This window comes from Anser brachyrhynchus (assembly GCF_964034855.1).
Source record: "Anser brachyrhynchus genome assembly, chromosome: 6".
In the NCBI taxonomy this organism is placed as follows: Eukaryota; Metazoa; Chordata; class Aves; order Anseriformes; family Anatidae; genus Anser; species Anser brachyrhynchus.
The window spans coordinates 26,513,887-26,535,460 of NC_137700.1; the positions used below are offsets into that span (position 1 = coordinate 26,513,887).

Consider the following 21,574-nt stretch of genomic DNA (forward strand, 5'->3'; position numbering starts at 1 on the left):
ACTCTGCAACATCCCTGTGGTCGAAGCAGAACTGGACAGTCATCAGAGACAACTGGACAGAGGGATTGATCTGAATGAAAACAGGACAGGAACTTTTCAGGGTGTTCTTTCTAAATTTATTCATGTATTAAACAAACAGAAACTACAGCATGCATCAGATACTTTTTTTTATTGTACAACGAAACTATGGACTTGTTTGTAATTGCAGCATTTCCAGCAACATCAGGCAGACTTGTCGATGTTATCCAGTTTTGCACAGTCACTAGAGTGTCGCATCATGAATTATTAAATCAGTGCTTCGTGGTAATACATAATTTCTTATCAATTATTCATGCTAATGTGCGTGTAGTTTACTTAATTGTGTTATTGACGATCAAAAGTAATTTCCTGAAAATCCTCAAGGACAGAAAATTTAATCAGCGTAACTACTTTTCAGATGCAATGCTGTTAAGTATTCTTAATTTGCTCAACAATTCACTTATTTATGTACCTTTCTGGAGGAAATACGAGTTTAATCAAACAATTAGATTGAAGAGTTAGTGTACAGAAGGGCTGAAGTTCAACTGAATGCAAGGTAATTATGTTGAAATGAAGTTGGGCCTGCCTCTTTGGAGCGGAATTACTTTTTCTAATCTTTTTTTGGGGGCCATGGAAATCTCAAAAACAAATTATGACTGGGACAATCACTAAGAAACCAGTGATTCTCTCTTCTCCAACTGCCCACTGCAACAAAGCACATAGCAATCTATTTATTTTGGTGGAAGAAAAAGGTTGTTGCTGTCGTTCAAACTAAGCCATAATTTGCAGTCAGGGAAACGGTCTCCATTTACAGTTCAGCAGTGCAGCTCCTGAAGCTAGAACACACTAAAAGAACACAGATCGCTGCATGTTCACTCCTGCAAGTTCAGGATTGCCAGAAAAAAAAGCACACGGTGTGACACATGTAAAGCAAAATGACTCCGTTTGACAGATGTGGGTCCTCTCTGGCTTTTTGTTGTACTTGGGCCCGAGGACAGATGCTGCCCTCCCTGATGGCTCGTGTCCAGAGGAAATGAATCCCACCCTGGGGGGATGCCTGGCACCCTTCACTCCCAGCACAATGAAGGTACTTGGTGCCGTCAAGCCATCCCTTGAAGACCAGGGCTTCCACACTTTGAATGGGACCTGACACCAAACCCTGCCTGGAGAAAGGTAGGTGTGCACCACCAGAGGCTCCTGTGAGCCCGGGAGTAGTCCCAGGCTCTGTGACATTTGTGGGCTGAGATCACTTGGGTAGGGGGGCAAAATTTTTGCTGCCCACCTTGCTTGGAGCTGCCTTTCCAAGTACATCATCAAGCTCAGGCTCCATGAGAAGCTGAGTGCAACCCAGCACAAAAAGGTGTGCACCATGGATTGCAGGAGATCTTTGGCACAACCCATGGAGTCAGCCCTGAATGGGGAGTGGCAGAAAGACCTGAAATGCTAAATGGAACCTACGGGCTCTGCTAGGAGAGGATCTCTGCCAAAATCAACCTCTGGGATAAAAACCACCTCTCCTAGGACTGTAATGGACTCTTGTTAGAAGCAGGACGGACCTGAGCACTGTTCTCACAAAAGACCTGCTCAGAAGACCTTCGGAGCTGACAGGAATCTTTTCACTGGCCTCCACATTAGTTGATCAAGTCTCAGAGCAGTGGTTTCATCCTTTTCTCCAGGGACGTCTGTGGACAATTCTATGGAATCTGCAAAAGGCAACTGAGAAAAGCAAGTCCATATCACCAAGCTTAAATCTGCATCTGCATTACCCGTGTAAGAAATGTGGGGCACCCCGGATACAACACCTGCCTTGGAGCATCTGATCTTACTCAACTTTCCTTTGGGAAGTTTTGGGTCAGAGATAAAAGCGCATTTCCTGAGGCATCAATTTCTCCTTTGCACTGTGTCCACTGTATAATAATTAAGATATTTTCAGATCTAGAGTTATTCCAACCAGCCTTCAGTGAATGAAAGAGCCTGATTTTGGATGGCATAAAGGAATATCCTTCCAAGCTTTATTTCCTCTTTATTAAAAACACGACATGCAAGGACATATTTGCAGTATTGCAATGCAGGATGATTTTGTTTTCCAGTCTTTCTTTCCAAGAGAATGACACTAAAACATCCCCAGCTTTGTGCAGATCTAGACATAACTGCACTCTCCATTAAAATGCCAGCATTACCGTTTGAAGCTCTGAGCGCTGCTCTGGAGTTGTGTGTCTTTTAAGTCTAACCCAGGGAATGTCAAGACTAGTGTTCACATAGAGACAAGTGCAAGGATTTTATTCATGGGTAAGCTGATCTCTGCAATTTCCCAGTAATCTACTCCATGGAAAGTTTGACTTTCAGGGAAAGGAAGGGAAAAGGAAAAAATATGAAGAGTTTTGTTCTACTTTTGCTTCTCTTACACCTGGCTTGCCTGGGATAGATTTGGTTGAAGTCAAAAGCTGTCAGAAAACATCAGGCAAGGCTGGTGTATACCTGCACATTCATTCACCTGTGTAGGGTGGGGGTAAATAGTGCCTGGAAGCCTCTGCTGCCCCAGAACCCGTATCTGGTAGCGCTGCCCTGCTGCCAGCCCCCCATCTCATGCTGCATGGTGGGTTACTGGTGGTGGTGGCCCCCCGAGGAGGAGCCCTGACCCCTACAAGGGTAATGCTTGCTTTTGGGAAGGTCAAAACCAGGTGAAGATGGTTCCAAGCCCACATGGGATACAGCCCCAGAAAGGTCTGGGGTTGGCCCTGCTGCTGAGATACACGGCCCTGGGGAGCGAGATGAGATGTGCAGGAGGAAACCAGGGTCCCGGGCATTTCAGCATTCCTGGGATGTGGAAGAGGAGCTAAAAACAGTTTCAAGAGTATTTCCAAACACAGATAGTGCCGATAAATCAGGAGAACGAACCTACAGTGGCACAAAAGAAGCAGAAGTGCATGAAAGGCAGCCAGAGAGGCCACTCGGACTTGCCAGGTCCCTGGTGGCCCTGTGACATCCTGCTGGGGCACGGCCACACTGCAGTTCCCCTGGTGGCAAAGCCCTGGTGGTGGGTTCCTTGCCTCAGGCCACGGGGCCGGTGTCGGTCCGGCCTCATACGCTCTTCTCCCCTTCCATGTGCTCCTTGGCTGGAGAGGGCTGCTTGTCCTGGCTGCCCTCCAGGCCGGGTTTGGCAGGAGGCGCAGGGCTGCCGGCGGCGGGCAGGAGGTTGGCAGACTGCAGCACGGCCTCCGAGTGCTCCCGGGCCTTCATGCGCAGTGCGGCCACGCTGGCGGTGCGGTTGCTTTGGCAGCCGTAGGTGGGCAGGAAGGAGAGGCCCATGGGGTCCGGAACGCAGCACGAGCACAGCGGGCTCCCTGGGGAGGAAGGAGACAAGGCAGTGTCATTGCTGGGGAAGGGATGGCCCCACCAGCAGGGCGTCCTCGTGGGGGTGGTTCTCTGACCTCGGCGGGGTGACCCACAACTGCTGGCATCACACCGTGTGGTGCCTTTCCCTCAGTGGTCAACCTACAGAGGACAGAGATGGGGTTGCGGTCTCAAATGGCAAAAGCCCCATCTCCATTTGACCTTTGGTGGGTATGTGGATGCCAAATCCTGCTCTGCTGAGGCCCACTGAGAAGGATCCTACATTGTGAGCCATCCAGGGTGACAAATAGAGCAAGTGAGGGCAAGCAGGCTCAGAAGCGATTGGTGAAACTTGTATCACACGAGATCTCCCCACAAGGAAGGCTGAACTTGTCCCCAGTTCCCACCCCAAGCTGCTGCTCTGCAGCATGATCAGCCTCATGCTGGAGGTATCTCCTGCCCTCCAGCTCCACAAGTCTGATCAATCTGGGCAGCAGCATTCGTTGGGTGAGTATGGGGCTTCCACCACTTATCTGCACCTGAAAGATTACTGCAGAGAAAAATGTGAAAATATCCCGGTTGTTACGCAGGAACTAATGGCCTTCTCCTATCTCACTGTAAGATGAGACAGCCTTTTTCCTGGCGAGGCCCTGCCAGCTACTGGCATCACATCTACCTGCATGAGTCTGTTCTATCTTCACCAGCCAAACTCTGTGCTGCTTAGGGATGATGCCTCGAAGAGGAGGGCCTCCAAAAGTGAACCAAGGCCGCCTAAAGCTGCTGCTGCTGCTGAGACGGCTTAGAGTCCCATCAGGAGGGATAGGCCAGACCATCTCCAACCTGGCATCTAAGATACATGGGCTGTCTCAAGCAGGCAACAAAGCACTGGAAAGAGTGTGAAATGGGCTTTTTTAAACCAAAAGTACTGCATGCACCCCACTGCCAGGGGCAGTCCTCCTTCCACCGGCTACCTGCCTAAGCTGAACCACTCTGGCTCATCTGTGATAATGCTGGGACTCCCGGAAGTCCGGGGTGAGCCCCAGACAGGGCATGCAGTCCATCCAAGAAGCCACCCTAGTCACCTTGCTTAGATGCATCTGTTGAACAGAGCAGAATGTGTCAGAGTGAGGAGGAGAGGCAGGGCAGGGCAGCTGAGCTACCACTTTGATTTGCTCTCTGGTGAGAAATGTTGGGGGACATCCAGGTGTCTCAGCGGCCACACGAACTCCACATCCTCTTCTATGCCCCTGGCAGAAGCCCATCCTTTGCTGATACGCAACCCCCCAGCAGGCAACAGTGGGGCCGCACACAACCTGACACGACACAATGTCTTCCTCTGCTCTTTCCAAGCCAAGGACTTGCTTTAATTTCTGCAGTTAATATTTGAGTTAAATGGCTCATGACTAAGTGATAGTACTAATAGCCTGCAGGGAGAAGGTAGTCTTTCTCTTACACTTCTGCTCTCGATAGCAATGGGTCAGCACCCACTTGGTAGGGACAAAAGCAGAGTTGTTTGTTTTTAGGATGTTGGCAAGACTTCTCAACAACAATTGTCAGAAATCAAAACTCTGCAGGTAAGTTTCAGGAGAAAATACTCCCTGTATTAAAAAAAAAAAAAAAGATACTACAAGGGAAAAGTTATTAATATAACTGAAAAGTTATATAGTTACTCTTGTAATACTCCCCTGATAAAGCATCTGATAAGCACAACAACACTTCCACAGGTTTAGGCATATGAATGAATCACACAAGCAAATTTTACTACTTGAATGGTATCCTCCATTTTTTGATTTTAGAACTAGGAAACTCAAACCTGAATTTTGTGGCTGTTTAAGCATGACAAAAGGGAGGACATATAACAAAATCCACTGAGTAACACAATGTATAGTTCTTGCCACCAACAACCATGCTCATTTAGTCATTTTTGTCCTGTTGAAATGCAGCCACTTCAGGGATGCTAGATGGCCACTGTTTTAACAAGAGGGAGGAGAGGAGGATTGGCACGTCAGAACCCCTGCAGTTTGCAGGTCTTTCAGCTGCAGAAAGTCCATCTTTTTCACTGCTATTAAGCCCCACTACCTTAAGGTCAGGTTCTGTAATGGGGGACATAGAGGCCTCCCTGCGCATCTGCTGTCTTTGCACTGCTGCTCTCTTACACAGAGTGAGACTCCACCAGAAACGAGCACGTTGCCTGCTAAGCAGGCAGTGGGGAGAGGTAGATAAGAGCCTTCGCCTTTTCTAAAGAGCAGAAATCAACTCCAGGCCCCAAGAATAATTTTCATTCCATTGTTACAGGGGGATAAAATATTTAACAGTCTTCAGTACCAATCTAAGCTCTTTGCTTAATAATTAGACCTGATAGTACCCTGTGGCTCTGCAACCTGAGGGTGCAGAGTTACCTGTGGTGGAAACCAGGATATCTCTAGCATTAATTCACTCATAAACCATTCCTTGCATTTTCACTGAAGTTAGAAGAATGGCAAACAACAGCTCCCACCTGAAAAAATGTAGAGTAACTAGCGTCATTTGCTCCAGGGTCCTGCGAGAGTACAAAAGACTAGGATTTAGTATTGTTTCCTGTGAATGCAAAAGGAGGGTTGAAACTACTTCGCAATTGCCCATGTCTGCAGGCAGTAAATCCAGTGAAATCTATTCGACTTTGCTGGCACAAAAGCCAGGACAAACGACATGAGAATCAGCAGCCCAAGGTCTCCACCTGCCAATCAGTCAGCCCACAATGGACAGGGATGTGACCCAAGAAAGATGCATCCACATGTAGCAGACATCAGTGGTTTTTTTTACATCTTATTGCAGTAGCCCTGACCTCACAGTGGGGAAGGAAGGAATTGTTCCTACTTACTTAGTACCCTCAGAAGAGTTTAAGCACCTAACTCACATCAAGATCAGTGAGGGTTAGACCTTTAGCCTTAGAGCCTGATCCGGCTTCTGCTAACGTCTCACAGCCTGATATCTCTTTAATGGGATTTGGATCAGATTGCTACAGTACAGACAAGGAACTGTTTTCTTTCTTTCAGGAACTTACTGCCTATTGTACACAAAATTAAAATACACAATTAGATTTCCATTAACTTAGAGCAAATTCTGCTGAATTGATCTGAACCTCCTCGTATTCCTATATGAGATCATACTTTAAATGCTCAGCCTGAACATAAATACTTAATGTAATAAATACAGTCTGAAATATTTGATCCACTTGGCAGTTTAATTGATCTACTACAGAGACTGACAGGAAAAATTAAATTAGTTCTGTCTTGTCTCTGCCAACATCACATTTCAATTGTAATGATATTTGATCTACAATTTTGGTTGTGGACCCTTTTGTGCAGTTCCAAGGTTCAGTTTCAGATTAGAGTGGGGTATTTAAAATATCTATTTTTTATTTCAACTCAACAGTTTAAAGGATTTAATAGATGGTCTTTCCAAAACGCAAAACCTCAGTTCATTGCCTCTTTCAGTATTTGTGCATATCAGCATTTGATGTGAACAGATGAACAGCAAGCTAAACATGGAGGGAAGTGAAGAAAAATTTGGATTTAAAAATCCTCACCTGACATTGTATGCTGTTTTCTTTGCAGTGAAAATATTATGCTTGATTTAAATAAAGTTTCCTGTAGTCACAGTGGTTTGCTTGAGCTCTAATTCCTCAGAAACTCTGAAGTCATTTTCACAAGGGTTGGAAGGTCAACAAAAACCTTGAGTTCACAGTGCCACTTACCAGGGAGGGCTGATTCCAAGGGGATCTCCCTCTTGCTCTTCATATATGATGCCAACATTTTGTCTATTAAAGCCTGAGGCACAAGCAGGAAAAACAAAGGTGGCTTTATCCAAACCTTTTGAGCTCTGAATCAAGAGGCTCAGAAGAACAAGAGAGGCATGAGCTTAAATACTGAAATGGGGAGGCACCAGATGCTCCCAGTGTAATTTAGAGTAGCCCCAAGGCTGCTAAAGTTGTGCTAGATGGTTCCTCCTAGTGCTTAAGCTAGCTAAGTGTGGAAGGCATCCTGTGCTGCCCAGAAGCTGGAAGAGCACTGCAGAACTGACAGCAGAGTCCAAATGTTATAGTTTTATATCTCCTTGGCTTGTGAACTCTATGTGCCCAATGCAAACAAGGAGCTAGCTCTAGCTGGAGCGTTTTTGTATGAATAACTTGACACTGGAAATGGTGGATTTCATCATCCTTTATTTATGCCATCAGTACAGTTCCAAAAAAAAATTTAAAAAAAAATAAAAAAAAATCAGAAGCCAGAACCTTGCCTGTTTGGACAGGAAAGCTGGCAGTAAAGCCCATAAGTGCTGGAAGAACAAAACCAGTTCTTTGAATACTCTTAGCTCTGCAACCCTTTACCATTCTTTCCATCCATACCAACAGCCTTTCCCAAACACATGATCTGACCCTAAATGCTGCTTATGTGTCACTCTAAAAGAGGTCAATGGGAAGCCCTGCTCAGCTAAGTTCTGCTCATCTAATCAGGATTTGGACTGGAGGAACAGGCCAGCACCAATCTTCTTCATATGACTCTCAGACGCTCCCACTATCAGCATATTCTCTATCATTTGTGGTAAAGGAGAAAAAAATCTACCTGTGAAGTACAGCAGTGCCAGAGTTGAGGACTTATAGTACAGGAATCAAAGCAACTTGCTCAAGGTCTGAGTATCTGCACTGAACTAGTATGTTTTATATTCCCTAAAGTCACAGAGGCAGGTGAACTAGGGAAAATGCATTGGCCAAACAGAACATGCTTGCTATACTTGCTGTGTTACAAGAATTTACCGAGGTCACATGTTGAGAAAAGTCAGTAAGTCCATAATCAAGTACTACTGAATGACAAAGAAAACAAAGGACCTGCAGAGTTTTGGTGCTTCAATTCAGTAAACACCAGTTCGAGGGTAAGTCAGGTCCTTGAACACTTCTTTCTCAGTCTTTCTCTAACCAAATGATGTTGGGCAAATTCTCTTCATCTTTCCATAATAGAAAATGAAATGTAATGGATGGACAGCTCTAGTTGTCTTTTTTTGTTTGTTTGTTTTTGCCCTGGATACTGCAATTAAGCCTCCCTAATATGAACAACAGCAACCACAGCAGCAACAAACCAGAAAAGAGCCTAATCAATGGTGCCCTGGAATATCCACTTTGATGGGCATAATGCAGTCCTGCTTTTCTAGCAGCGAGCGGTGTGGAGGTGCCGTGAAAACCAACGGAGCTATAACTTGCACAGAGCAGAGCTGTGGGTGAATTATGAAAGTAATTCACTGGCAAGTGTAATTATTTTTCTTCTCATACACTGCACTTTGAATCACAGGGTCTGGGGAAATTTCAGCGGAATGAAACAGATACATTTTTGGCTTCAGCCACCAGAATGGTAGAACACTTCCGCTAAAAACCGGAGATTCTTGTTTACACCCATTAATAACATCTTCTACATTAATGAATTGCATTCATGCTGTCATCCATTAAGAAGGTACTTTGAGGTCTCTCTCTGCACAGAACACTAGCTTCTCCTGATGACTCTATTGTTATATAGCCCATAAATAAAACAAGTATTTTCCCTTCATATTTGAGGTCTGCAATTAAATCTACTAAATGGACTGCAGATGCATGGTTTACAGTAAGTGATTCATCTTGGAGATCATGGAAATGTCAAAGTCACCACAATGAAGTAGCATAGTTGTCAAATTAGGACAATTTCATACAGTAATGAACAACAGAAATTTCTTCTGTATAAGCCAAACTTCTTCCTGACTATGGCCAGTGGTGAAGAACTAAAACATTGAAGTAAGAAGCCAGGTATCCCAACAAAATTACGATCTTATGCTAATTTTTCAAATGAGAAATTGCATTTCCTGAAAAATATATATAGTGAGGTAATATGGTAGTTCAGAGACTCTTGCTACTGAAAGCAGCCTCTGATGTGCTAAACTTCAGAAAGGGAGAGGACACCTAAGGGAAGAAAGAAGTCTGTTGTATTATCGAATAGAGAATCTTGAACAGTAACAGAGAAAAACTGCCCAATGGTGATATACCCTTCTCAGAAACAGTCTATGCTCTGAGTTACTGTTGTAATCTCTATTGTATTGCTGGACTGCTTTCTTCACAGAACATCTTATGGTGGTAACACCAGCCATTTGAAGAAAAAAAAATATCTCAGTTTTAGAGATAGCAGGGTTCATGGGACGTATTACTTAGGGAGAAGAGTTTTCTGCTCAGTCACCAGAGCAGATCCAATCTCATGCTCCAGCAATATCCAGAAGTTACCTACAATTGACACCCATGGGACTCAGATGAGCGCTGCCTGCTGAAGGGTTGCAGAGCCACGCCAAAGCAAAGGCTGTCCAAAAGCAAACCTGTTGCCCTGTGCTAGGCTGTCATGAGATTTCTTGTCTTTACTAGACTGACTTCATCTGGGAAACTATGCTTATCATATCCTTAGATTATGAATTAGATCCAGATAGCATGTGCCCTAGCCACTTTATGCAGCCTTGGAAATCTGGGGCTGGAGCCAAGCAATCAAAGTCAGAGAAAGAGAAAGAGAGGTATTAGTTTCTTTACAGAAGACAGAGAATTCTCAGGTGGCCGAATGAAAATTGTTCCTGAGAGCATAAAATAATTGTTAATTAGTTACATCACTATCATCACTTGTTATGCACTGTATTGATTTTAATTGTCTCCTTCTAAAGCATCAGTCAAATATTACTCACTGACACCAACAAAGTGTTGGCTCACAAGCCCAACAAAGCACATCTTATCTCCTCAAAAGAAAATAACCTAAACTTCCCAGTGGTATATGGCGTCCTGAGAGTGCCTTTTGTTTGCAGACAACCTTTACGGTCTTACCGGAGAATGCAGTTCCCTTTACTGGCCAGGATTGTTCTCCCAATGGAGAGAATATGTATCTATTTACAGGATTCACACAGAGGACCTCTTTGTCAGCATTTCGTTTGAAATTTGCATAGAAGTAAGTAGGGTCATGCATTCACGGGTAGTGAAATGGTGCTTTGACTCTGGAGGAATTATTTTGCTTTCAAAAGCACAAAGAATTCCTGGTAGTTTCAAACTGTGGTCAGCACAAGAGAGATGCCAGAAAGAGCTCTTGGTCATTTAACTCCTCAATAAAATGTGAAAAATCTTGGAAAAATCTTACTACTTGTTGAATTTAAGTAATCCAAAAAACCCAACAGCTTGGAACGTTATGTCCTGTGTTGAGTTTGATAGGATTTTGTGTTGCTTAAAGTCCTACACTCTCAGATTCACTGTGGCAGAGCTCTGTCAGCATTTCAGTTGCAAAATGAGACTAGATTCTCAAGGGAGATGCTTAGGAGACTTCATTAAGATACGTAAGGACACCAAGTAATGTCCGCCTAAATGTAGGGTTAGATTTTCTTCGATGGACCTGAAGTTGTACATATCTGCCCCTACCTTAAAGGGGGAAATGAGAAGGGAGAATCAAACTAACTGAACTGAGTGAGACGAAGAAGGTCATATAAAGGCTTTGTGAACACTGAGTCTCTCCCTGTCCTTTCCTTCCTTCCTACAACCATTATCTCTTCCTTCAGGCCTACGTGCTAGCTTGGCTGTGCTCTCAAATGCATAGTTTAGATGGACCGCCATTCATTTGGTGTTTCCATACCAAAGCAAACAGTATGTGAATCATGTCTGTACTCCTTCTGGTCTCTGCAGCACTTTAGAAATAGTCCTGTTTGTCACTGCCAATTAATGAGATTGAAGCACAGGTCTGCCGTGCACAGCCCCTGTCCCAGCCCAGGTGAATTGATCTTGGAGAAACAGGGAAAGGGGAACTTATGGAGATGAGCTAAGGAAAGAGGAGACCGTATTCCACATGTAAATACCACAAGAAAGATGACACAGTTATTCCCTACTTGTATAAATCAAACTTGCCACCTTACAGAACAACACTAAAATTCTTCCCTCGTAACGCTAAAGCCAAACTTTGACATTACTGAGACCTAGCTGCAGAAGAAAGGAGCAGCTCAATATACCAGTTCCGTGCAAGCATAACAACATGCCGACAGGCATATGCAGCTCCACAAAGCTCATGGTAGTTGGATATGCAGATATGAAAATCTGTAACTGGATTTCTTAAAAGCTCAATACACACCAATATCCCCATTTCCTTGCATATATCCAGAGATTTCTAGTTTCACACAGGAAATGTAAACCAGGCATCTTAGCAAGAAACTGCATGTATAGCTGAGAACATTCATCAAGAGAATATACATGCACCTGATAACTGTCCATCTCTAGTCAAATTATAAAAAATCTGTATTTTCATTTAGGACCAGTTTTTCAGGGAATGTCTCTTAGTCTGGGCAACTATCTAATGATCATCTCTGCCTGAGATTCAGGAATAGGATTTTTCCTGCCCTTAGCTGTAAAACTGCTATCATGCAGAAAGGAGCAAATTATTAATTTCTCAATTTGGTGGCCAAGCTGTACAATCACAGAAAACAATGTCGGGAAGTCTTCCAAATAAATAAAACTTTTAAAATACTCGTGACAACTTTTTCATTTGTTCATTTTCACTTCATTTTGCTGAGCTTCAATTTATTGGCATTATTTTTCTTAAAATTTAGCTAAATTTAAACATGAAAAGTGATAACAAATTAAACTGTAAATTTTAAGGAAAAAAGCAGCCCTTACTTCCACCTGAAATTATTCACTGAACACAGTCCTACTTCCACACCCTTCAACCTTCCCAGGACTGTATTTGCAAGTGACTAACCTGTTTGCCCCCAGAATTCCACCTGTATCTATTCCCGAGAGGCTGTTCCTGTCCAGTGGGAGAAGCTGAAAGTCTCTGCCCCAGGAGCTCACGGTCACAGGGCAGAGATCAAGGGGCTTTGCGCAGTCCAACAGCCACTGCATGCTTACAGGGTTTAGGTTGACAATCATCCTTTAAGTTCTAGGGCTCAGATCACACCTCTGTGGCCTTTCTTGGTTCAAAATCACAGGTCCTACGCCTACCTAACTGGCACCTGCTTTATGCTGTGTCCTCTGCTTTTTTTGGAAGGACATGAAGAAGGGGAGAACAGGGACAAGATGCTGGACTTAATGCAAATCTCAGCACTTCCAAGCATTTGCTTCAGAACTATACCTTGACTGTACTGATTTAATTGAAAATACTCTCAAGGAGCATGTGGTATGGCAGGGAACATAGAGATTTTAGAAGACTTTAATTTTCAGAGCGGGAGGTCCTAAATGAGGAAATTTTCCTCACAATATATTGCACTGCACTGGGGCATAGAGCAAAGGTATATGCCACTTTGCGCTTGGCAGAGCTATGAGACCTTACATCCTATAAATCTATAAATTGAATTCATCCTGCCTACACCCTTAGTCTAAGAAATTGTTAGACTAGGAACAGCTAATGGATCAGCTGGTGATTTATTTTTAAAAGATGCATACTGCTGCTTTTTGGCAACCTGAAAGGATATGGACACTGGATGCAAGTTTCCTGTTGCCTGGGTCCAAGGTAATGTGGAATTGCTTTGTATGCTCCCCTGTCCCCTCATACACTCTGTGTTCAAGATCTCAGAGGGGACTGACTGGTCAAGAAAAGAAAGGTCTAGCGTTGTGCAAAAACATACTGCAAAGGAAACTGCATGCAAAGAGTGGATGAGGCATCAGCAACGGTGCCAGGTAATGTATAATGCAAAAGGACGTGTATAACTAATTTATTAGAATAAATTTGACTCTTAAAAAAAGCTCATGCAAAGAAAACTCTAAAGGACCAAACCCCACCTGCCTTGCAAATTGAGACAAAACCTGATCTCACTAAAAGTAACTGACTAAAACGACAGAACTTCACCACAAACCACACTACGATCTACCAGAGGAGACTAGCTTCTGTACCTGCAGCATCAGTCAATGCAATTATCACCCGTCACAACAGAAAGAAGGATCCAACATTTCCCAGAGGCTTCTCCGCTGGCTTAGGGGAGAGCATACCACTCAACATGAACAATCTGCTCTTTGAGTTTATATCTGAAGTTAAACAAAGTGACTTACCTTTTAGAGAGGCGACGTGAGATAAAGCTTGTGCGTAGGTGGCCGTGTTGAGAAGAGTCCCTGGCAGGCAGGAGGGGAAGAAAGGTCCTGTGGGACCGACTGCTCGGCTCAGGCTGATGTGGAAGAGAAAACAACTTTCAAAACAGAACTAGCTGACTCCAAAGACAACATATGTGCATATACACAAACATGCTCAGAGCTGTGCCTGAAAACGATACTGTCTAGGTCAAAGCTTAGCATCAGTCAAGTCTGTACGTATGTACATATATATGATGCATGCTTGCCCCAAAGAGAGGCAGTTGACGGCATGTGTTACTCTTACCTCTGCTGGATCTCCAGGCTCTCTTTTTTATTCCTGGTTTGATCTGCTGGAGAAGGGGAATTTAAATTCCTGACAGGAGGTGCCACCTCAGCCATTGCTTCCTTAGAGCCCTCTTGGTCGGAAGTCCCCCTCTCTGTTTTCCTCCATTTAGCTCTTCGATTTTGGAACCACACCTAGAGCAGGAGAGCAATCCAGGCTGAATACCACATTTAGCCGTATGCAAAACAAGTCAACTGTTGCTGAACTGTTACTCTAGTGAGATCAGTCATTTTGAAGTTTGGCTAGAATTTCCTCTGATTTTGTGTCCCTGTTGTTATTCTAGCTGAGCCTTAATATTAATATTTCTATCCGGAATATTTCTGTGTCTGGAAAACAAGCCAGGAATGTCTAAAGACAGTCAAAAGAGATATTTAAGAGAAAAAAAATCTTTGATGTTACTGTGCCAGTTAGCAAAATATTTAAACGCGTGCTTGCCTTTACACACATTTCATTCTCACTGAATTCTATGTTTTAACATGTCTAAAATCCTTCTATCCTTGGAAGTACTTAAATATGTATCTAAGCACCCTGGCAAAACCGTATGGAAGTCTTTAGGTGAGCTCCTGCTAGAGTCAGGGAGGTCAGAAATGAGAAGTACATACTAGGGCATCTCAGCCATCCCATTCCCTGGAGAGGCTTGATACTTGCTGTTATTCCTCTGATGTATTTGTCCACTCTACATTTAGATGACTCAAAAAGAGGTAGATACTCTTTCAGGAAGATCATCCTGCATTTTAATACACACCACTTTCCAAACCTTATTTTTCCCTGTTACGCAATAGAAATTTTCATGCTCTTGATTTTGCTGCCTGACTTTGAGTCCAAACACTTTTTTCATTTACCTTGGGGCTGATGCTCTGAAAGCATCTTATTTTAGGTGGAAAAAGCTGAGCCTGTCTTGAGGTCAAGAAATCCACGTTTTAATACATGACTTCAAGTATAGGCAAGATTGTTATTATTATTATTCTCCTCCTACAACTCCATTTTAGTTAGCTGCCTTTTAATTGCATGTATCAGCAAACGTTGAATAATGATTTTATCTATATTCTAAATTTAGAGCAGTTAAATGCAAAGCAAAATGCAGACACTTCCTTGCGTCTTAATTGAATGAAGGTCACAGCTATAACAACATTTAATTGAGCTATTTTTCATTATCATATTTTAATGACTTTGCACTGACAGTTCGCCTGCTTCTGAGGAAAGAGCATGATGAAGTCGTTTATTTCCCTATTTAGTTATTGTTTGACAACATCATCTTCGATTAAGACTCTGCTTTATAGCACATTAATCATATTTGAATGAGCAAGGGGTATAAATGTAAACATATCTCCCATCCTCTGTGTTTCCCCATGTCCCTGCATGAAAGCAGGCTAAACAAATGCTTGCATCTATTGTCTGTTTGCATAATAGCCAACAACAAGGCTAAACACCAGTCCTCAGCAATCTAATTGTCACCACCCCTATCTCACCCTTGCACCTTTCAGGAAGAAGTTATGATCTTCCACTTCTGAATGCTCAATAATTGTCCCATTTATCTCAATTTGCAGTTCAGTCTTTAGGCACCAATAGCTAAAATGGCATTTTTTATTATTTTTTTAAGCCAGTACCTACAATGCACTGGCAAAAGGAGATTTTCATTTCCAAATAATAATCAGTTTAATTTGCCCACATATGACCAATGATTCATGTTCAGATTTAATAATCAGGATCGCATAATCTGATTATAGGAGAAATAATTTGTTTACAATCCCCAATTTACTGCAGTGAATTCCATTATCTCTCTTCAGCCATTGGGTTTTAAGAGATACTAACATGACCCTAGGGAACAAAAGGCAAGCTATTATATTTCTTACAATTAGATCTTTGCATAGTCTTAACCCCGAGCACCTAAATAAAAAAAAAAACACAGAAACAGCATGCAGAAAAGTCCCATAAATAAAATGAATACATAATCGTGTTCAAAAAATGGCTTGCAAATCAGCGGTGGATGCCTGCAGAGTTATATGAATCCATCTCTTACAACTGCAGGACTGCTGTTCTGAGCAGAGCTTGTAAGCACTTACACAAAGTTAATCTCTAAGTATGGAAAACAAACGCACACCTGGGTCAAAAAAAGGGAGAAAAAAACAGGGAGGGAAGGAAGTAAAGAAGGAAGGAAGGTGTGGTGAAGGGGGGAGCGATCACGGACAATGGCATTTATTGGATCATATTAAAGGTGTAAGAATTGTTCTACAAGCGTTTTAGCCATCTAAATTAAGTGTTTGGAAAGTAGGCAAAAGGGAGAAAAGTTGAGGAGGTGCAGCAATTTCTTGCTAGCAGCTGGGCTCCCCGCAGTTGACTAACCCCACTGCTTGACAGTGGTCATAGTTGCTTTGGAGAATCACGTCTCAGCTCTTTTCTCCACACACACCCCCCTCCAAAAGCAAGGAAATGGATGTGCATTGATGTAATTTAGTACCTTGGAGACGCGGACAAATTAGTGTAGAACATTATCACTAGTTAATTATGAATGACCGATTAATCAACCTAATCTAATATTCCACATTATGTTGATGTTATTAAAGTGCATCATGAAAATGACAGATCGTCTTCATTTGCGTTCTTTGGCCAAATGTGCACTCTGCAGTCGTGATGTCAAAAAAAAAAAAAAAAGTTTGCCAGTTTGAATACCCGAGAGTTAAATAATTCCCCGGAATGTTTACCTGCACCCTGGCCTCCGTGAGGTTGATTTTCATCGCCAGCTCTTCCCTAGTGAACACATCGGGGTAGTGGGTTTGAGCAAAAACTGCTTCCAGGGCTTCGAGCTGGTGGAGGGAAGGAAAGCGAAGATGTCAGGGCACGGGAGGCGGGCAGGGGGAGCCGCGGGCTGGGGGCAGCCGTACCGGGGAGCTTGTGGCCGGCAGACCCAGGGTTTATGCGGGGGACCGGGCAGAGGGCTGGCAGGGGGACAGCTCAGGGGGCAGCTCGGGGGCAGCCCGGGGGGCAGCTCGGGGGGCAGGCTCCTACCTGCTGCAGGGTGAAGGTGGTGCGGTTGCGGCGCTGCTTCCTCCGCAGGAATCCGTCGTCGAAGTCGCCGGCGGAGTGAGCTCCGAAGGGGGCCGCGCCTGCGGGCCGAGAGCCGCGTTAGGGGCAGCCGGGGCGGCTGAGGAGCGGACAAGGGGGGCGGCAGCGCTGCCCCGGCACCTGGCCATTCCCCTGTCCCTGTCCCCGTCCCCCCAGCCCACCGAGCAAACAGGATCGGACAAGTCCCCAAGCCCACAAAACCACCGCTGAGGGTCCCCAGGACCGAGCCCGCAGAGCTGCCCGGCGGGAGCCCCCCAGACCCCGGCCCCGCTCCCCCCGCCGCGGCCGCTCGGGGGACCGGGGGCGCCTCGACGCCGTGCTCACCCCGCAGCATCACCGGGAGAACGGCCCTAACCCCTCCTCGCACGGACGGACGGCTCCCTGCGGCCCCGGGCGATGCTCAGCACCGGATAAAACACTGTCCCGGTGACCCCGGAGCCCCCTCGCTTCTCTCCGGGTCTCCGCGGGGTGCCCCAAGCCGCCCAAAGGGTGCCCGGTAAAGGGCCCTTCTGGAGCCGCCTCTGGGGTTTGGTTGGTTCAGGGGGCAGAGGAGGCGGTTTGGGATTTGTGCCAGTTTTCACTTGGGATGCCCCACGCCGGGCGGTGTCACCCTCCACCGCCCGCAGCCAAAACCGGGCTCCAGGAAAAAAAAAAAAAAAAAAAAAAAAAAAAAAAAAAAAAAAAAACCAACACCTAAACCAAACCCCACAACCGACCGAGCGAACAAAAGCACGTTTGCAAAGCTCTCGGCCAAAAACTAACGAAGAAAGGCGCTCAGGAGCCCGGCAGCACGGCGGGGACCGCAGGGACCCCGGCCCCGGCCGGGGCGGCTTCGCGGGGCCGGCTCCCCCCGGGCAGCGCCAGGCTCCTGCGGGGGCACCCGGGGCGGCAGCGCCGCGGCTCCTGGCAGCGCTTCGGAGGGAAAAAACCTTTTCTGGAGGGCGGGCAGGAGGGACTGGGGGTCACAGACCTGGCCCGGCACGGCCCCGGGGCAGGGCTGAAGGTGCGCGGCCGAGAAACATGCGGGGGGACCCGGGGAAAGCCCGCAGGCTGCCGGTTTTTTAAAAGAAAAGGAAAGAAACAAAAACACAAGAAACATTAAACAAAAGCCCCCGGTCAAAAACAGAAGGAAGAACCCTCCCAAATGTTTTTTTTCTCTCTCTCTCTTTTTTTTTTTTTTTCAGCCGTGCCTCGTCTTTCCCCATCCTCCCGCAGAATGTTTGTAAAATAACATTAAAGATTTATGCGGTCCCTTTGGCTGGAGGGAGGAGGCGTGACCACGTCCTGAAAGTGTCCCGATTACAGCCATGACACCAACATCTGTGCTGGGAGGGGAGAAAAGCATCTCTTTCGTCGCCCGAGGCTCAACTGCGGGATCGCTATCCACAGAGGGGAGGCAGGTGGCAAAACGAGGGCGGGGGGGTGTAAAAACAAGGCCTTTCCAACAGGAATCAAATTAAAAAGAAAAAAAAAAAAATCATGCAATCCTTCTTTCCGCCCTGTGACAAGAGGGGAAAGCTGGGCGCGCGGGGAGGGGGGGAGTAGGGTTGTGTTTGCCCTTGGAAAAAGATGAGGCGCCTCCGTACAGCTCCGCTCTCCTCCCGGCAGGCAGCTGCCCGTGCCAGGCCAGTGCTGAGCATCCCTCGCCCCCAGCCCCTGCACCCCTGCGACTTGGACCCCCAGCCCCCAGCCGCACTCACCCTCCAGCTGCGGGGGGCAGTGGAAGTAGAACATGGCCCCGCGGCCGGGCTGCCGCCCGCTGCCCAGCGCTGCGAGGGGCTTCCCTGCCAGACAGCGCCGAGGGGTCTCCTGCAGACCTGGAGACAGAGAGGGAGAGAAAAGAAAGGTGAGGAACCAGGAGAAAGCACCCCGAGAAACTCCCTGACGAGCCCAGAGCCCGTCCCAGAGGAGGCCGAGAAAGTCGTGCCTAACGCTGCGTGCAGCGCGCTGCAAAAGCCAAAGGCAGAAAACTCCATGGTAGGTGCACAGTGACCAGAACCAGTAAAAGTTTGTTGCTTCTTTTTATTTTTTTCTTTTCCTCTTTTCTTTTTTCCTCTTTTCTTTTTCTTTTCCCCTCCAGATAGCTGATCATCTATCTCCCGTTCTTCTATCTACACATCTATCTATGTATATATCAAGTATTTACTTCCAGAGCAAATAATTGCATTACATAAAATAATAAAAAAAATAATCTTACAGCTAAGAATGAATTGCTTTAAAAAAATCTAAACTATTTTGCCTAAATGAAACAGCAATAAAACCTAAAAGCTGTCTTCTTTTAAAAGCATCCAACATGCTGGGAGCTGCGTTCGGGTTGGAAACCACTGTCTTCAGCAACAACAACAACAAACTATTCAAATTTCTATGCAGTCATGTAAGAAAATCCAGAAGGTAAATAAAAATAGCAATCCATACCTAAACCGAACAGAAGTAAAAATCACCAGTAAGATTTGGGGGTATTTTGCACTGGAATAAGGCGCTGTGAGTTGTTGGCTGCAGAGACAGAAGGGCTCTGTGGAGTTCTGGAAGTGGCCAGATGTCTTTATATCTGTCTACAGCATGCTCTGCCTCTCAGCACTTGCCTTTATAATCTCACGCATAATTGGCCTTAATCTGATTATTTCCAGCGCTGTCTACAGTGAGTAACTTGGATAGGTCTATTGGGCCCTACAAATGGCCCACGTGGTGTGTAGAGGAGAAAAAAAAAAAAAAAAAAAAGATGAAAAGAAAAAAACCCGTCATTTCTCAGCAAACACCAGGAATGCGAGGAGCAGCAACAAAATCCCATTCTTTTCCGAGCGTTCGCGCTCCGGGGCTCGGCGGCCCCCGGCGCCCCCCCCAAATCCGGGGTGCCCCGGGGCTGCGGGGCCGGGGGGGGATGCAGCGCTCCGTGCCGTGCCGTGCTGCTCCGTGCCGAGCCGTGCCGAGCCGTGCCAGCCCTGCCTGGACCCCGGCGCTGACAAAGCGGCGGCTAATTGCCGCTGGATGGGTTTTGGGGGGCCGCTCTGCACACGCCTTGCCTTTCCAAGCGATCGTACGGCAGCAAAGTTTGATTTTGTTCACAGCGAGGGGTCTCTGGATTTATGCTCGCTTCCCGTCTGCAAATGATATGCGGCGGGACCCTTTGCAATTACTTTTAAAATGCATCCGAGGCATAGGCTCAGCGGAGAGAGATGGCCCTTGCCTCAGCCCGGGTGAAAATTAGACTTTAAAGTACCCAGATGAAATTTTCAAGTCAGGGACGCGGGATTGGATCAAATCACATAAACTGCAAAAAAAGCAAGTATAATGGCGCATAATTGGTTCTGTAATAGCATTACACAAGGATAATAGCCTGTTATGGCCCCCTGCACATTAAGTGCTTCCCTGGCGTAAAGCCTTTATGATATTAAAGGGGGAATATAATGATATTTTGGTTATTAAATGCGTGTAATTAATTTATGCACCACTGAAAATAAAGTTGGTATTATGACCCACTCAAGATGCATCAGAAGATGTAAGTCAGACAACTGTTGATAAGTTCTGGTGTCTATGTTTCGTCTAGACTGCTGATTTTATTTTGGAACAATTGCTTCTCCGGCAGACTACACAAATTTAATATTTTATAAACATTGTAATGTTCTGTGCAGGAAGGGCGAGCAAATCTACACAGGCTCTCTTAGATCTGATGGGAGTTTAAAGAGGTAGCACGTTCATACCAGAGCAAAGGAGATGGATACAGACGATACAGGTGCAGAAATGGATAGAGATTTTAAAGAGACGATGTCTTTGGAAAGTTGTTCTGCGTATATGATCTCATTAAATAAACACTAATAGGCTCTAGAAATATCACCTGCTCTGTCTGCCTGTCACACTAGGCATAGATGTAGAAATCCCCCTAATATATAGTCACGCTGAAATTATGTTTCAGTCTTGTAAAGAATTATTTTAGCAAAACAAGGCAAAAGCAAAGAGCCAAACAGATCTGATCTTATCTTACCCATTCACCTACAATTTTAGCATACCAGTAATAGGTTTAGAAAGCTACATTCATACATGCTTATATATATTTATATGTATACACATACATAAGGGCTTTTAGGGAAATCACTGTTTGACAACAAATACTATTGACTTACCATCCAGGCAAGTCTCTGAACTGCGAAGTCTGCTATGAATCGAGCCGGCTTTTACAGCAGCACCACGCAAGACCAATGTTCTGAATCTGACCACACTCCTTAAAATAGCAGCACATGCTTTAGGTCAATTAACCTTAAAAAGAAGAACATAACCCAGAGGTACCGCCTGGATCTCCCCTGCCAGCCTCTGCATCCCAGCCTTTAATATCCATGCAGGGCCAGTACCGCAGGATCCCTTTGCACGGAGACAGACGTGCCTTTTCCTTCCTCTGACGTCGCGGAGAGAGTGAAAGTGAGTGTTTTATCATAAGAACCCCTAATAAAATAATAATAACTTCATTACGGCACTCTCAGGCCTTGCTCTAGTCAGGGGGCTGCATTGCTCTTTTGGCTCCAAGACTCACTTTCTCCGGCAGTTTGAAGCCTGCAAGTTCAGCGCATTACGGGAGGCAGCGAGGGGGAAATGGAGCCCGGGGAAGTGCTCCAAGTGCTGCTTTTTAAATAGAAGCAGGAGGACAGGGAGCCGGTCGGCTCAACTTTCTCCCAAGGAGCAGCAGCTGCAAAACAAGGAGATAACCAAGCAATATAAAATCCCCCACCTCTCGCCACCTCGGTGCCTCTTTAATTTTAATGCAC

At 45.4% G+C, this 21,574-nt stretch overlaps 1 protein-coding gene across 3 annotated transcripts; it reads right to left on the reverse strand.

Moving 5' to 3' along the window:
• Window positions 1-109: 109 nt before the first annotated feature.
• On the reverse strand, window positions 110-20,979 carry DRGX (dorsal root ganglia homeobox). Of its 3 annotated transcripts, none has more exons than XM_080597577.1 (7): window positions 20,939-20,979; window positions 18,521-18,637; window positions 16,764-16,861; window positions 16,460-16,561; window positions 13,719-13,891; window positions 13,397-13,509; window positions 110-3,362 (listed from the first exon to the last, which is right to left on the reverse strand). In XM_080597577.1, the coding sequence occupies exons 2-7, from the start codon at window positions 18,552-18,554 to the stop codon at window positions 3,100-3,102; spliced, it is 783 nt and encodes a 260-aa protein (XP_080453703.1). In that variant the 5' UTR covers window positions 18,555-18,637; window positions 20,939-20,979; the 3' UTR covers window positions 110-3,099. The 3 variants fall into 3 exon arrangements, with proteins under 3 accessions (XP_080453703.1, XP_080453702.1, XP_080453704.1); XM_080597576.1 differs by lacking the exon at window positions 20,939-20,979 and adding an exon at window positions 19,236-19,948; XM_080597578.1 differs by lacking the exon at window positions 20,939-20,979 and having other exon boundaries at window positions 17,145-19,178.
• Between the last annotated feature and the right edge of the window lie 595 nt (window positions 20,980-21,574).

Coding starts and splice junctions, on each gene's coding strand:
- DRGX (XM_080597577.1), bottom strand. CDS start 18,554: ATGTTCTACTTCCACTGCCCCCCGCAGCTGGAGG. Junction 16,562..16,763: donor CCACCTTCACCCTGCAGCAG/GTAGGAGCCTGC, acceptor TCCCTCCACCAG/CTCGAAGCCCTGGAAGCAGT. Junction 3,363..13,396: donor TCACGTCGCCTCTCTAAAAG/GTAAGTCACTTT, acceptor CTTCCTCCCCAG/GGAGCCCGCTGTGCTCGTGC.